The sequence below is a fragment of the Mirounga angustirostris genome, unplaced genomic scaffold, assembly GCF_029215605.1.
Source record: "Mirounga angustirostris isolate CCGP_5_RB_7025 unplaced genomic scaffold, mMirAng1.0.hap1 SCAF_15, whole genome shotgun sequence".
NCBI lineage: Eukaryota > Metazoa > Chordata > Mammalia > Carnivora > Phocidae > Mirounga > Mirounga angustirostris.
The window spans coordinates 48,460,660-48,477,193 of NW_026991723.1; the positions used below are offsets into that span (position 1 = coordinate 48,460,660).

General features: G+C 37.8%; 1 protein-coding gene across 3 annotated transcripts in view; it reads right to left on the minus strand.

Annotated features, from left to right (window-relative positions):
- ELAVL2 (ELAV like RNA binding protein 2) overlaps positions 1–16,534 on the minus strand; it is a 140,550-nt gene that overhangs the window by 51,171 nt on the left and 72,845 nt on the right. For all 3 annotated transcript variants that reach the window (XM_064579173.1, XM_064579175.1, XM_064579174.1), the window contains one exon: positions 15,081–15,324. In XM_064579173.1, coding sequence (XP_064435243.1) covers positions 15,081–15,309 — 229 coding nt within the window. In that variant the 5' untranslated portion in view covers positions 15,310–15,324. The remainder of the gene's footprint in view (positions 1–15,080; positions 15,325–16,534) is intronic.

Genomic DNA, 16,534 nt, shown 5'->3' on the forward strand with positions numbered 1-16,534 from the left:
TTATTCTCCTAGTCCACAAAACCTTTTACTCATGCTACCCTTCTCTGAGCCTCTACTCTGACCTTAGAATAAGCATGATTAACTGGACCCAAAATTGAACTTTTGGACCACCTACAACACCCAAAATTGAACTTTTGGACCATTATTCTTTTCCTTCGGTGGGCCTTCCATAATAAGGGCCAGGAATGGAATCAAAGGCAAACCCTCCTACCCCAGTAGCTCTGTACTTCCATGTACCTTCTTACCTTCCTAACACTAACAAAAGACAAGGAACCTTCTGAACCTTAATACTCAGCAATTAACATAGAGCACCAACCCAACAGCCTCTCTAACATTCATTTATTATGCAGCTAACAGATATGGGTAACTCCAGCCATCAAACAGCAAAACCCAACTTGACTACCCAGGGAAGACTTATGATTTTCCAAAACCTCCTTTACAAAGCTGTAAAAATTAATATACCTGAATCCTCCCCCCGACCCACCCCCAGTTAAGTTGCTCTTATGGGTGGAAAGTGTTAATAATACCATAAACAAACACAAAGTGTTAAATCTTATTTTGACATTTTGTGCAGCTAACACAAGGTTATGCATGATTTCTGAATGCACGTACATGCCTTAGTCCTACACATACAAATGGTGATACCAAGTCAAAAAAGAAAAAGAATAAGAGGGGAAGGCTGGGTCATTTAAGAAGGGGACCCTGGGGGGCATGTGGCTGGCTTAGTCAGTTAAGCGTCAGACTCTTGATCTTAGCTCAGGTCTTGATCTCAGGGTCATGAGTTCAAACCCCGTGCTGGGCTCCACACTGGGTGTGGGGCCTACTTAAAAAAAGCGGGGGGGCGGGGGGAGACCATGGATAGCATCACATCATCGTCTGGAAAAAAAAAAAGTTTCAAATAAAGCAAACCATGTATCATTTCACCTTCTTATCTGTATCATTGATAAAGTATACTCAATATATGTAACAAGGCTTTCACTTGGGGACAACTTTTCACTTTAGTTCATTTTATTTCAAAAAAAAAAAAAAAAGACCATAATTAAATTAGAGATATTTTTAGCAAAGACAAAGGTAGTAAAATTCCAAAGGACATCCACTGTCCCCAACTGACACAAAGATTTACGTATAAATAACATGTGATTTTCCTTTTGTGCAGCACATTTTGTTTAGTTTATATTTAATAAAGAAAGGCATTACCTTTTCAAGAGGATATGAGGAACATGGTTGTTCCCCACTTTCCACCCCCACCCCCGGCAATAGTCACATAAAAGGACTGATTTTTATACTTAGGAGAAATCCCCAAACAGACCAATTGTGTTTGGTCAGGTTAGGGTATAAATGCTGACTATAAAGGAAACTTATTTAAATACTACAGACACAGCTTCAAGGACCTCAAGAAAGCCCTCTCTGAACCAGTAAGGAGAAAACATCCTATAGAGGAAGCCAGTAGTACAAGGTGAAAGTTTAAAAGCTGCAGGTCAGATGGGAACCATGGCTACAAATTAAGTCCAAGAGGTATCCAGACAGAAATAAATATCCATTTTGTTTTTGCTGAGGGACAGCTATGTTACAGCAAACCACTCTGAGACCACAGGGCAATTTGCCTGCCAATTAACAGATGGCTTCTAAAAAGAAATACAAAATGGTCTGGCTCCCATGATTGGCACATTCATATCACACATAAACATCTCTGACAAAATAACCTAGTTTGAAAGTTGAAAAGATTAACTATTGTGATCCTCCAAATTTAAAATTCACACAAACACTTTAATTAAGAAGCAAATGCTTAAAAGATTTTGCTCAATGACTCATTAGCACACAAAAGTGATGTGTCCCTGTCCTCATCAGCATCACAGTAAATGCACCATCACAATGACCTCGAGAAGCACAGAGGCTGCTCTCTTACCACTGACTAAAAAGTATATTAAAAAGGTAATATGCAAATCATATACTCCACAACTTAGTCCATCTGACCACTGCTGCTAACTCTGGACACAATTTCCCCCATGAAACAGGAAAAACCTAAACACAAAAATAACTTTTTTTTTTTTTTTTTTAAGATTTTATTTATTTTTTAACAGAGAGAGAAACAGCGAGAGAGGGAACACAAGCAGGGAGAGTGGGAGAGGGAGAAGCAGGCTTCCCGCGGAGCAGGGAGCCCGATGCGGGGGCTCGATCCCAGGACCCTGGGATCATGACCTGAGCCAAAGGCAGACGCTTAACGACTGAGCCCACCCAGGTGCCCCCAAAAATAATCTTTTTAACTTACTACCATTTTATCATCTCAAGTACCCACGAACCTAAAGCAAGATGGTGGGAAAAAGAATTTTATTCAACAAGTGCACCTAGGGTGCCTGGCTGGCTCAGTTGGCAGAGCATGCAACTTGATGTCGGGGTTGTGAGTTTGAGCCCTACATTGGGTACAGAGATTCCAAAATAAATAAATAAAAGAAGTACTAGGTACCTACACTTTTAATTTATCTTAAGGACTTTTTTTTAAGTTTTTTTTTTTTAAATTTCTTTGAGACAGAGCTAGAGTGAGTGAGCACAAGCAAGAGCAAGCGAGGCTCAGAGAGAGAGGGAGAAGCAGGCTCCCCGCTGAGCAGGGAGTCCGACACCAGGCTCAATCCCAGGACCCTGGGATCATGACCTGAGCTGAAGACAGACGCTTAACTGACTGAGCCACCCAGGTGCCCCTATCTTAAGGACTTTTAAAATGATGCTTGCTTTCATCTGCTATTACTGAAGTTACCTGATTACATATCTCAGGCTCACTCTTAGGGAAGATGCTGTGTTTTTAATAAGGACGTCTGATGTGAGAAGCAACTTCTACAGACAGAACTCTTAAGCTATTTGGGTCACATCACATGGCAACTCCGCAAACATATTTCAAGATTAGGGCAAAGAAAGGTGACATAAGGCATCTCATTCAGAATATCCTCTTTTTGCCAAAAGTGTCCCTTATAGAAAAGGGGGCTGGGGGTTTAAGACCTCCTGCTAACTCAGCCCTAAGATGCACATCTGTGAAAGGATACCTCATCTGTGGAAAAAAGCTGGGCTATATGCACTGTCTCATAGTCATCCCTGTAACTCCACCATCTACCTTGCCCTTGTCAAGTAAATTACACAAATCAATTCTTACCAGAACATTGTAATCAGTCATGTTAAAGAGCCTCCTAGGCTGTAGAGTGCTATACAAAATGGTATGTATTCAAGTACAAGTACACCACTCAGATGACAATTTCACTAAACACAAGTCTTTCAGCTCATTCCAATATTCAATAACCTTTAGTGTCAAGGAGTTTTCTTATGTTGTTGCTGACAATTTTTTCCTTGCTATTTATTTATAAAGGAGCTGGGGCCTAAATAGTATATATTACAAACTAATCTCCTTTATTTTGGGAAAACTTGAAAAATCTTATGTGTGGTGCCAGATCACTTACCAGTCAAGCCTTATCCCCAAACATAATGCAATGTTTAAAATAAGGGCTTATTCTAGCTGTCCTCATAAACACCAACATTATTAAGGTAGTCCATTTATACCTAGATTATCAATCTCATTTTCCTCAAGCAAGAATATTTTCCCTAGCAAGAAAACATATATATTCACTGAAATGCATCTCTTTAACCCAAAGCCTTCCATACTGTACTTGGGTTCTTGAACTCCACTCCTCTCTCAAAAAATTACATCTGAGACTAAAGGAAGTAGAACTTATACTGTGTTTAAAAAGCTTTTTCTCCTATAGACAGCTGTAAATTGTAAAGGTGTAAAACTTCAGATACCTCTAAGATTAGTTGAATTGAGATAAAGATTGACTGGCTCTAAGCAGCATTCTTCTGAAGAAAGGGAGAGGGACAAATTCTTTTTCTTAAGCCTCTAGACTATGAAAGATTACATTAAACATCAATTAAACAATTCAATTATGCTCTTCTGTGCTACTGGAACATCTTCATTTTAGTCCCTGCACTCTTGAAACATGGAAATTAACCCAGTATTTCTTCTTATTCCCAGCGATTCTCAAGACTTTTGATTGAATATCCAGAAACAAAAAAAAAAACCTGAAGGTTAATCATAGTGATAACTACATGAGCTATCATATCTTATCAAATGATAGTTCTCAAATTTAAAATCTTACCATCAGACATAATGACTTCCCAATCTTGCCTGTTACCCCAAGACCCTGGATTCCATTATTGCTCACAGAGCTAACTTACCCCTTCACTTTCACTCTCTGTAATTCTCATATAAGTTAAAAGAAGGGAAGCAACACTTCCCCTGCTTGTGTTCCCTCTCTCGCTGTCTCTCTGTCAAATAAATACAAAATAAATAAAATAAAAAAAAGAAGGGAAGCAAAATTTCTACGGAAACACAAAATGACCAGGAGCCATACTAGACTACTACAATCCCCGAAGGAATTTTGTTTCTTCTGAATGCAGAATCTACAGGCTAATGAAGGTGTTATTCAAAGACTTTCTGTATCATTTCCTAAAACCTATTTGATACCCTGGCCAGGCCAGGCCCCTCCGGACCCCCATGCCATATTTCCACTAAAAGCTACTTGAACAGATACCCCATTCTAATCCTTTAAGCTTACATAAATATCTTAACATGTTGCAAGGTGAGAACATAAAACCAACTGGATATTCTTTCAAACAATTACAGTTAGAATTCTGCATCAGGGACTAGTTAAAGATAAAAGTACTCTAAAAAGGAAAAAGCTAAAACTAGAATCTGATTTAAAAAAAAACAAAAAACCTGAAGACTGTCCAAAATCATTGATACTGACAATGTAAACCACTGACTCAGTGGGACAACTAATTTGACACACCATAACCAGCCTACTCAGATCCATTTAAAGTGGACTAAGAACAAACTAAATAATTCATTTCAGTGGTATGAAAAAAGCTCTCAGGGACTAGTACCAGGGTTAGGAAAGAGGACTCGGAGAACAGTGCCTTGGAGGCCACTGCGTTATTGACCCAGTGGCACCTTAAGACTGGATTTAAAGCATCAAAATGTGAGGAAATAAAATTGTTCCCTCAGGCTCCAGTGACCTTGAATACAATGAAAGGACTCTGGTTTGCCTGTTTACATGCTGCTCTGCCTCCTTTAAACCTTACTTCAAAAGGAGAATTTAACTTTCTCAGGATAAAGCCGGAAGGTCAAACAGGTTGTGAAGAGTCAAGGACAAGACCACATCTACCCTACAAAGTAAAAAAATAACCAGATCTGTCACCTCAAATGCAGAAATGCAAATTTCTGTGGAGCTGGACAGGAGGTTGGGGGTGGATTTGTGAGCCATATACACTCCCCCTTCAAAATCAAAGCATTATGTAGAAAACAGAGTTCCAACAAAAAGTACAATGATGAGAAAAGAACTCATTAAGAGCTAAAAATAATCTCTAATTCACAATATGCATACGGATTTAACAAAAAAAGGAAAACAAGATGTAAAATTGCATCTGCTAAGTTAACCATGCCCTCGTGGAAATCGCCACCCCCCCTTACACAAATCTGTAAAGTCTGTGATGACTGAATAAAAGCAAGGCTTTAAATGTTTTCAATGAATATTCCAACAGAAAGAAAACAAAGGGATAGCAATTTTTTTTGGAAGTCTCTGATCTGCTAACACTATAGGAATACTGGGCCTTTTAACATCCAAACACACAGGCCTCTGCATTTCCCTACCTGAATGTCTGATTTTATGAAATCAGAATATTTGGTAATAGTATTTACAATTTATATTAAAGGGGTACTACCTTTTTTTTTTTTTTTTAGTTTGTGGACTTTTTAATATCACAGCATCAGACTTTCAACATCTGCAAGTACCAAAAAAGTTAGAGGATTTTCTCATTATCTGTAGGCAAGTAAGGACAGAAATCTTACAAAATGTGTTTGAAGACAATTACAAGAAGAAACGACTTTGGTTTCCCACACCCATGTAAATTCAGCCTACTTTTAAGGAAAAAGATGTCCATAAAAGTGAAAACAAGCCTCCGTTTTTATCTAACCAATACCTCATGACTCAATTTAACAACCTGCTGACCTTCCAGGCCAGTAAGAGTCCACTGGGGAAGCTCAGCTGAGAGTACCTTCATATTTTAAGTCAAGCTCATTCATTCTGAATAACATGCACACAATACCACACAGAGCAGTAACTCCACACTCCAGCACTCTAGTTCATAGAGACTGATGTATTATCAGTAATCATCTTTCTGGGCTCCCAAGTCCTGTCTTGAACTTCCTATCCCACTTTGTCCCACTTCTAGAAAATCAATTATCTTGGTCAAATCACCTAGAAAGCAGAAAACAGAACATTAGCTTCAGGTTGTTCCCACATCGTGCCTGAGAAACTAAGAATTCGAAAGCAACAGATCTATTTGAAGAACTTTTCAAAATTGGTTCACCTAAGGAAGGAAGTCTGCAATTGTCATAACTGAATGTGTATTAACTGGTAAGAAGGGGATAGGTAAGAAGGGGATAGGATAGAGAGAGATGCCTGTGTGCTACCCACTTGATAAAAGAAACTCCCTTTGGAGTCAAATAGCTCATATAAGGCTACATTACAAGGAAGTGGCTAGACCGGGATATGAACCCAAATGTCACACATTCTTTCTAGGCTAAAACCTCTAAAATAGCCTCATTAGGCCACCTCTCTAGCTGGGGAGTAGCAGATAGCAGGCGGTTTTGTTTCAATGTTAATCCTAAGAACTAAGCAAGTAACAACCCTAGTGTACATAGGGGTTTGGTAAATCCTATTACCACTGCATTCAAGCCCGTCTCACATGGAAAGATACAAAGGAGTGCTATGAACACAGTTTAAATCGAATAGCTCCATCTTGCATTTGTTTCCGTGAAGGAGGTATACAGAGTAAGAATCTTTCTTCTTATTTAGAACAATGTAGAATGATCCTCCATTAGTTAAATACGATATATGATGTAAGGCTGAGTACGTTAGATCACAAAAAGATAGTTTTAACTGAGGATCTGTTTCTTCACAATACTTGGAAGAGCTGCCAATGCAGCTTTACAGCTTTAAAGCTTCTCAGAATATAGTTGATGACAGATACCATCACCAATAAAAGGACATTCAATGGTGTCAAAATATTGACACTGTAAAACTTTAAAAAGCGAAACCATGTTTTAAGGAGTAAAACATGCTAACTAAAGCCACTGCATAGGCCTCACAAATCAAACGACACTCACAAGGAAAATGCCAGGAAATATTTTTTAAAGCTGACCTTTTCAGTTGAAAAGGCAACCTCTGAGGGTTTCCACAGCTCTCAAAATTCAGTACTAGCAATGCACTCCACTGAAAGTCAATTAACTTAGAACAAGCTTGGAAGAAGCTGGTGAATTGTGAAGCACGGTTTTAGCTTCAATGATCAACTCTTCTGTTCAGGAAATATTTAAAAGGAAATGTTCCAACAGGTACAAAATCAAAATGCTTTGCTCTATTCATAATTTTGAAAGCTAAAAAACAAAGGCTGATGCTAAGGTAGTGTAATAGATAAGACAGTGAAATAAAAACCATCAAAAGAAAAGCAGGTTGATTTTGTATTACATAATGGAAAAGGGAGGGGGGAGAGTCAATCTCATAGGTGAGGAGAAACAGTATTTGAACATTCTATGGATTACAGAAGGAAGAAGAAATCCTGTATCAGAATTTAATTGCTCTTTATCTTCTCCCATTTAGTTCACCATCTTCTTTCTCTTCTACGTTTTTCCATCATTACTAGGACAGCCACGAAATAATAAATTGAAAGTGGTTTCTACTCTATGCTACCAATCTCCTGGTGCAGAAGTAAACAAAAACTAGAAAAAAAAACAGTGTGAAAAGATCTGGAATAGCAAACAGCACACATGCACTCACACTTGGCTAAATTTTAAGAGGAGGACTCCTTACAGAAGAACTTCCTGTGTTTTCTATGAACTGGAATACATTAACAAAGTTTATGTTTTGTACCAAATTAATAAAGGAATCAAGTCAAAGGCACTCAATGCATGCTCTTAATCTACTGACAAGACAACCATGATCATTCTAGAAGCCCCAGTGACGATATGGGTCAACAAAGCACAGAATCAAAACTCATAAACCTCATTTACACAATAGGTTCAACCTCATTTTCCCAGTAGATATTCTTAAAAAGCTGCTGGAAAAATGTGTAACCAGCTCTAGGGAGCTGCAATACTTTTCTTCATTTCCTTCTAATGGAATAAAGCATAAAGTAACACAAATATCAACATCAAGAAATCAGAGAAACTAAAATCCAGATGATTGACAAATTAATCAGCAATGGTTTTGCTCCAAACTTTTCTATATCCTCAAGATAGCTGTCTTTTCTTCCCAGCAACTAGCCATTTCAGGATGCATTACCATTGGATATCCAAAGAAGAACCTTTCTGTTTAGGTTTGCTAACTGAAAGTTAATTTATTTCATGGTAAAGGGGTCCTAAAGAAGATACCACCCCAAATAATGCCATTTGGCCTACAATTATTTTGAGCTAAAGGCAATTAATAATCAACAGACACAGAGAGTTCTCTTCCCTACCCTTTTCTGCCTACAAAAAAAGTCACAAATTTCCCTTGTGAAGAGGTACCCTGCCCTTGTGCCAGAAAGAGGAGAGCAACTCTCACCACCAGTGATGGAGAGCTGGCACCAAAATGTACAAACAAACCTTGCTAAAATAGCTCAATACCTTCCATTAGTTTCCCCCATGTAAGTCCTGGTCACTTCCCCACAATTTATCAAGCCTCAGAATCCAAACCCCTTTTCCTTTGGTAAAATGGTTTAAGCCCCCAAGTCTAACCACTTCTTTGAGTTTCAATTCTCTTTTTTGAGCTCCAGTGCACATAAAATACTAATAAAAATTATGTGCCTCTCCTGTTAACCCCCCCTCCGCCCCCACCTAGTTTTATTTGAGATAGAGTTGACATAAAACACTGTCTAATCTATCTTCTGTTAGGTTCAGTCCCTGGGGGCCTGTGAATTAAACTAAGAGAATTAAGGAAAAGATTTCCCTCCCTGATAAGATAAAGAACTGTATTTAGTTTCTGATAAATTTTAATTTCATCATCCTGAAGTTCATCTAAATTACTCAATGCTGACATTAAAATTTGTTCTTTAAAACACCCTGAGTTCAAGGTTTGAGTGGAAAAATGAACATAGAATTTTAAAGTTTTTCCCCCAAAACTTTATAAAAAGCTTCTATACTGGTAACAAATTTTTTAAATGACTGACTAGTCATGACCTTTGAAAATGGACAAAGGTGCAATTAAAAAAGTTTCTTCAGTACCACCACAAAAAAAAAAAAAATTTCATTTTATACAAATATCACTTTATGCAAATTTAGTCACTAAAATCTAAAGATAGGGGCGCCTGGGTGGCTCAGTTGTTAAGCATCTGCCTTCAGCTCAGGTCATGATCCCAGGGTCCTGGGATCGAGCCCCGCATCAGGCTCCCTGCTCTGCGGGAAGCCTGCTTCTCCCTCACCCACTCCCCCTGCTTGTGTTCCTGCTCTTGCTATCTCTCTCTGTCAAATAAATAAATAAAATCTTTAAAAAATAAAATAAAATAAAGATAGCCATATTCAAATGTATTGTATTTCACAGTTAATACATTAGGGACCACTAAAGCATTTACTAGTAGAACCAAGGTGCCCTGGTTTTGTGAAGACTTGAGCACACACCAGCCTTTCTGCTAAATCTCTAATTAAGCAGCACTCAGAGTCTGCAATGTGAGGTGTTTATTAAGCTACCACCAAACACCCACCCACTCTGCCCTCTTCAACTACATGTCTGAAAGAATCAGAATTCTTAATCTCTTGATAGTATGGACACCCAACAGCTTGACTTTAGGATTTTAACGGACACACACAACCATCTTCTCAAATTAATGTTCATCAAAACAGCCTGAGGCTCACTGGATTGACTTCATCACAGTAAATAAATGCTATTAAATTTGAAGGTATGGATTAGAAAAACAAAATACCACTTACTGCTTAAATCCTGAAAAGCTAAGAACCCTATTTAAAAAGGGGGGAGGGGGAGAAAGTCTCTGTTACCATAGGTGGCATTGTGTGTTCAGAGGTAAGCATCCAAGAAGGGACCCTGGCAAAGTCCCTCCCTGGATTCACTACAGTTTGTATTTGTTTGGGTCTTTGTTTTTCCCTTTTGTCTGAAAGATTCCAGCTGGCAGCTGATGGGGTCAGCAAAGGACCCACCTCCAACAATTCCTAGAATAATAGTGAAGACATCACACCAAGATAAAAAAGAGCATCACTCATTACCTGAGGTCTTATCTAGCTCTATTAAAAGAAAGGAAAAGTAACAATGACAGAACAAGCTATCTTGGAGTTTTGAAAACCCGTTACACATGTGCACACACACACACACCCTTTCAGGGACAGGTCAGGTGTTCAGTAAAGACAGAGCCTAATGACTAAACATCTCTAGTCCTGCACCCCAGGAGTTAACGCATCAGAAAACACCGCTAGGGAGGGGACAGCCCCTGAAACTCAGTTTACCGTAGGATCAGGCACTGAAGTTATAACAACTCTCCCACCTAATTCCAGCCAGAGTTCAGGTAAACCTGGGATATCCTGGTTCTATCTCCCTGCAAAATATTCAGGAAAAGTAGGGGATAACTCCCAGGTAAATGGAACATTCTGGGCCCTACTTCAAAGATTCTGATTCAGTAGGTCTGGGCAAGGCCCAGAGAGCTGCATTTCTGGTAGTCATCCCAAGTGATTCCAATGCAGGTAACTCCAGTGACTATATACCTCAAAAGGCGGATTCCCAAAACTGCTTGCTTGCCCATCAAAATCACCTGGGGAGCTTTCTGACAACAGATTCCCAAAGCCTTCAGAATCTATATTTTTAAAAACTCCTTCACATGAGGATGGGCAGCCAGATTTAGCAATCACTGAGCTAGAGTATCCAAATTCACAACTATAGACTACAAAGTTTGTAGAGAGGCATGGATGTTCTCCTTCATTTTATGTATCCGTCGGTCCTTGACTCTCAAAACTCTCATTCCCCTTCTGAAGACACACCCACCAAAAACTGCCCCTCGGTGGATCTGTACAAGTTATGTGTCTCACTATAAATTCATCAGTTGGTCCTGGGTTAATTTTTAAAGAGCTCTGGCCTCTAACAAAAGGCAAGGAGGAAATATCCCAGGAAAGAAGCAGAAAACCAGAATTCTGGTCCCTGCTCTACCACTTAACAGCTATGTGGTCTTGGACTATTCAGTCATTTAAACAAACCTGGGCTTCAGATCACCTGTTAAGTGATAGAGTTGGCTAAGGTCACCTCAAGGACGTTTCTGATTCTAACATTCTATTACTCATTCCTTGCATCATAAAATCCGTTTCACTCCTCTAGAATGCAGCATCAGCAGGTGTCAAGGACTCTAAAATGCATAACCTCAAAGAGATGGACTGACATCAGCTGAACTGTACAAGCAGCAGTAGCTTCTCATGATGAATGTCTATAGACAGGAAATGGGATGAAGCATAAAGCTGGGCATGAGCCCAAAGAAAGGGCCTGAAAAACAACATAATAAATAGAATTTAGGCCAAAGAGAAGGTTACTATATTTACTACTGAAGAGGTGTCTTAATGTATTTCTCTAATCTTCATCCTATCAAAATAGTGACATTAATTTGCCAACAACAACACAATCTAAAAATTATATACTCTCTTTTAGGACTGAGGAAAGAGGCACATACTTTCCTAACTAGATTTTTTTTTTTTTTTAACCTGAGATACAGTTTTCTAATTCAGTATTATTTAAGCAGGGAAAGATTAAGAAAAATGAAAAAGAGCAATTAAATGTTCCTCCCAAAGAGTAATCTCATAGTTTTCTTACAACCAAGAAAATTAATGCTCACTTCCTACAAAATCAGAATACAAAGAGCTGGCCTGGTAACTCCCCAGGAGGTAGGATAAATTGGATAATTAGACCAAGGAACTCAGACTTGACCCTACAAATGTGAACTGAGAAACCACATAAACTGGCTAATGCTAAACACCACAGGGCAGGGTCCAAATCCTCACAAATTCAATCTTTCTAGATATGTTAATAGTAGCTTTTAGGAAGATATGCCCAGTTGGCAAAGTACAACCATTCAAAACCCAGTTTTAGAAATCTACCATTTACTATACTATTTTGTTCAATACAAATATTTACTATGAAACTCAGAATTTAAAAAAATATATATTTAAATTTATGCTCTGAAACTAAGTCAGACCCTGTGAACACCATTTTAACCCATACTAAGAATAAGATGTCAGCGGACTATGTCAAAACCAGGTTACTAGCCTCTGTATTCATTTATTTACCTACTCACTTTTTTATAATACATAGTTCATCATCATGGATGTTCGTTTATGAAACATGCTCATACTTTGATATAAACAGGTTACAGAAGAGTTTCATTGTGTCTGATAATCTGTTAAATGATTTCAAAAGCTTTCATAGCAAAAGCTTTTATATGCTCAATGGAAATCTAGTATTGGAGGGGCACCTGGGTAGCTCAGTCGTTAGGTGTCTGCCTTCGGCTCAGGTCATGATCCCAGGGTCCTGGGATCAAGCCCCACATCAGGCTCCCTGCTCAGCAGGGAGCCTGCTTCTCCCTCTCCCACTCCCCCTGCTTGTGTTTCCTCTCTCGCTGTCTCTTGTCAAATAAATTTAAAAATCTTAAAAAAAAAAAAAAAATATATATATATATATAGTATTGGGGAGATATCCCCCAAAATGAGTTCTGTGGTCAAATAAGGCCAGAAAACTGATTTCTTTACTGCAGGATTTTAATGTATGGTTTCTAATATGCTAATGATCTGCAGTTTGGCTCTTAAATAGGAAACTATGAAGGGCAGCATTTCTCAAACCTGCCTGTCAATGGAACATTTACTCTGAAGAACAAGTATGACTGTGTCTCTTGGAATGAAGCTTAGAAAACATCTTTTGACCCTCCTGCCCACTGTGGATTTTCTTGGTACTCCATTTGCTTACCAGAGGTTTTAAACAGAAATTTTACCATGGTGAGAAATTTCATTGGCTCCCTCTCACTGAAAAGACAATGGTGGGGGATAAAGGAAATGGACAGCAAATATTAATGCACTTTGCCAGTATCTAACCATATACTTCAGATTACCACGCACTGTGGTTCCATTACCACTGTTTATCACACTAAAGACAGGGAGACAAGGGGTATGAAGACACAGAATTCAAATTTATTGCACCATAAAACAGCTCTAGTAAAAGACTTATGAAAGAATAAGATAATTCAAGATCAACCAGAGATGAAAGATAAAAATCTTTGAAATGTTTTCTGTGGAAGATGCTTAATACAAAGGATGTAAGATTTGCTTCGTATTTTTACCTACTCACACTATCATAACAAAAAAATTCAACATTTATATACCTAGTTCAAGTTTTTATTATTGTTGTTGTTGTTTTAATGGTAGAGACAGTTACTAAGCAATCAAACCAGAAATCACATCATTGATGTCATGGCCTTTATACCATTTATCACACAGTCATTTATGTCAAAGAGGTTGCAAAATTCACAAATGAAGAAGTGGTTTTGCTAAAAAGATAGTAATAAAATTTTAGTGTCAGGACAAATGTATTAAGAGCCATCTGTTCTCTACATTTTTCAACTTCTCAAGAACTGTCTATAAATTTCACGTATGCTGCTGACACTGATTTTGGAAAAAGAAATGGAAAAATATTCTCCATTTGATTATCAGTATCAAAAAAAATCTTCCTGATGATATTGTGGCGAATATCTAAGTAACATAACTAGTTAAAATGTAATTATTCAGTATGGATTGATGACAGCTATGTTTTACTTAGTTTTTACTTAAGTATGTTCTCTCTGTGAGCTTCAATTTCTAGCTCAAGGAAACAGGATTGTGAGGCCAAGCTGAGGTGATAGCTCTAAGAATGCCCTCACTCACCTCGGAGGCAGTAAACCCTGCTGTCTTGATAAAAGAACAGCTAAAGGTGCTATCTCAAACAAAGTAAAAATGATTGCAGAAATCACCTAGTGTGACCCTTTTCTTTGCCCTCTACCATTTTACCAAGGGAGACCTGAAGCCAAGAGCTGACTTGTCCAAGGTCACAGGACTAAAGTTCAGATTCTTGGTCAAACTCTTCTCACTGCCTTTAGGTATTATTTGCCCATTTCAAATATTCAGTTTTTATAGTTTGAGTTATAAGCCATGTAAAGCAACTGAATATACATCACTCAAATTTAACAGTAACATGAGAAAGTTAGTCTTCCTACACTTAACTTCATACATTTTCAGTGTTTGAGAACTACAGGAAATATTAACCTTTGTATCCCAAGAACATGCTCAATTAGGTTTTGGCTTATTCTAAATATTTAGTTGAATCTTACAAAATACTAAGGATATTTTCCACTACCCAATGTTCAAAATGTAGTATCAAAGGTCAAATTACCCATTCTTTCTTTTTTATCTTTATGATAAGAGGAACACTCATACACCACTTTTTCCTTTCCTTGTCAAGAAACAGAACATAAGATCTTGCTACATTCAAATGATATCAGTGCAAGTATTTATACACTGACAATGTGAATATTACTATTTACTCTGTCATATGTATTATAAACAGAACTACACAGACTTCAAGGAAAAGACATTTTAAGAGGTTTCTTCTTCTCCCAAACAGAATATGCTTCTTATAGCTCATTGTTAAAATGCTAAGTCACATAAGAACAGGGAACTAAAAACTAAAGGTCAACATGACACTTTGTCCCAGACATACACAGACTTCTAAAACCATTTTCAGAGATGTTATTGTACAGTACAGGGTATATAAAAGTCTAGTTATAATATATACTGCCCATAAAAATATTTTATGTTTTAAAAGGAAAACAAAACTCTTAAAACTAGGTTTCGTGATGCTGATGTATTCAGTAACAGAGAGAATACCTAGGTGGGTAAAACTGCAGCACTGAATGATCTACAAGCAGTAAACTTACTATTTTCTCACACCGTGAAACACAATCCTTTAAAGGTGAGTAACCTGTATAAAACTACATACCTGTTATTTTGTCCCTTACAAGCTTACAGGACTCTATCTCACCGATGCTCCCAAAGAGACTCTTTAGTTCCTCCTGTGTCATGTTCTGAGGAAGGTAGTTGACTATTAAGTTGGTCTTGCTGTCCTCTGTGTTCCCAGAGTCAACTGGTGAAGAGCAGTTGTTGTTTATGGTGGTTGGACCATTGGCTGTGTTATTGCAAGTTGGCCCATTAGACAGTTGTGTTTCCATGGCAGCAATTACCTGCTAAAAACAGAGAAAACAAGAAATGTCAGAATTCATATTTCACAAACTATTAGAGATTCCAACCAAGAATGTAAATACTTGTCACTAAATACGAGTTGTTCTGCTGAAATTACAATAAAGCTTCAACAAAAAGTGTAACACCTACGTTAATTTGTACTTCATACATTAAGCTAGTCAATTTAAGTTCACAAGTATACTTTCACATACATATTCCATACATGCACATAAAAAAGCACACTGTAAATGTTAAACATTCTCTAGAACCGCATTTTGGGGTCTATTCACATACCCTTACTCACCTGCAGTGTCCAAAGACCTGAGGAAATCTAGTACCAAAGGGCACGGAATTAAACCCTGACTAAAATCATACTACAAAACAGAAGTGCTTAACATGCTACCAAAAAGACAAACCAAAAAATGGTCTTCCTAACTCTGAAGAGATTTTCAGTTAGCCTAAGAGTTTCAATATTCTAAAACTGACAGACATCCATTAACTTAAAATCAAGGAGCAAGAGTACTTTAAAAAATATAAATTTGTCAACATGTACTGTTTTGGTTACATATTGGAAATGTTTTTGATTGACAATATCTTCTACCTCTTCTGTTGGTAAGAAATAAGAAAAATATCAGATGTCAAATGTTAGGGCATGAAAAGGATTTGTAGGATAACTTGGAAAAGAAGCTATGAGTACTTAGTGTACCTTGTAGAATCTACAAGCCATTCTTGTCAACCTTGGCAGTAAAGATCACCAACAAGGCGACTGATCTACAGCATCAAAATAGAATCCCCAAACAATTCAAAATGGCATTTTGCCTTGATTCTAACTTTAAATGGGAAAAAAAACAAAAACAAACCCAAAACAAAAACTTCTCCAGTTCACCAAAACAACTACATAAATATTTCAACTTTTGCAAACAGACCAGCCCAAGGAATTTTCATTTGAGCACATAAGCCTGTTGAAATGCAAGTAATAAGGTACCTATAAACTCCAAATACAGGACAAATAGCAGTTTTGGGGAAAATGGCCTCAAACTGTTCAGGCTACTCTAAAAATCTACTTATTAAGCAAATTTGGATCTAGCTTCCTAAAAATCAATGCTATGCCCTTTGAGCAAAAGAGTCACAAACCACAGCCCCAAATTTTCGAAAAACCATCTTCTGATAGCTATATACTTTGGACAGCCAAGATTGTGGGGGAATCCAAAAATC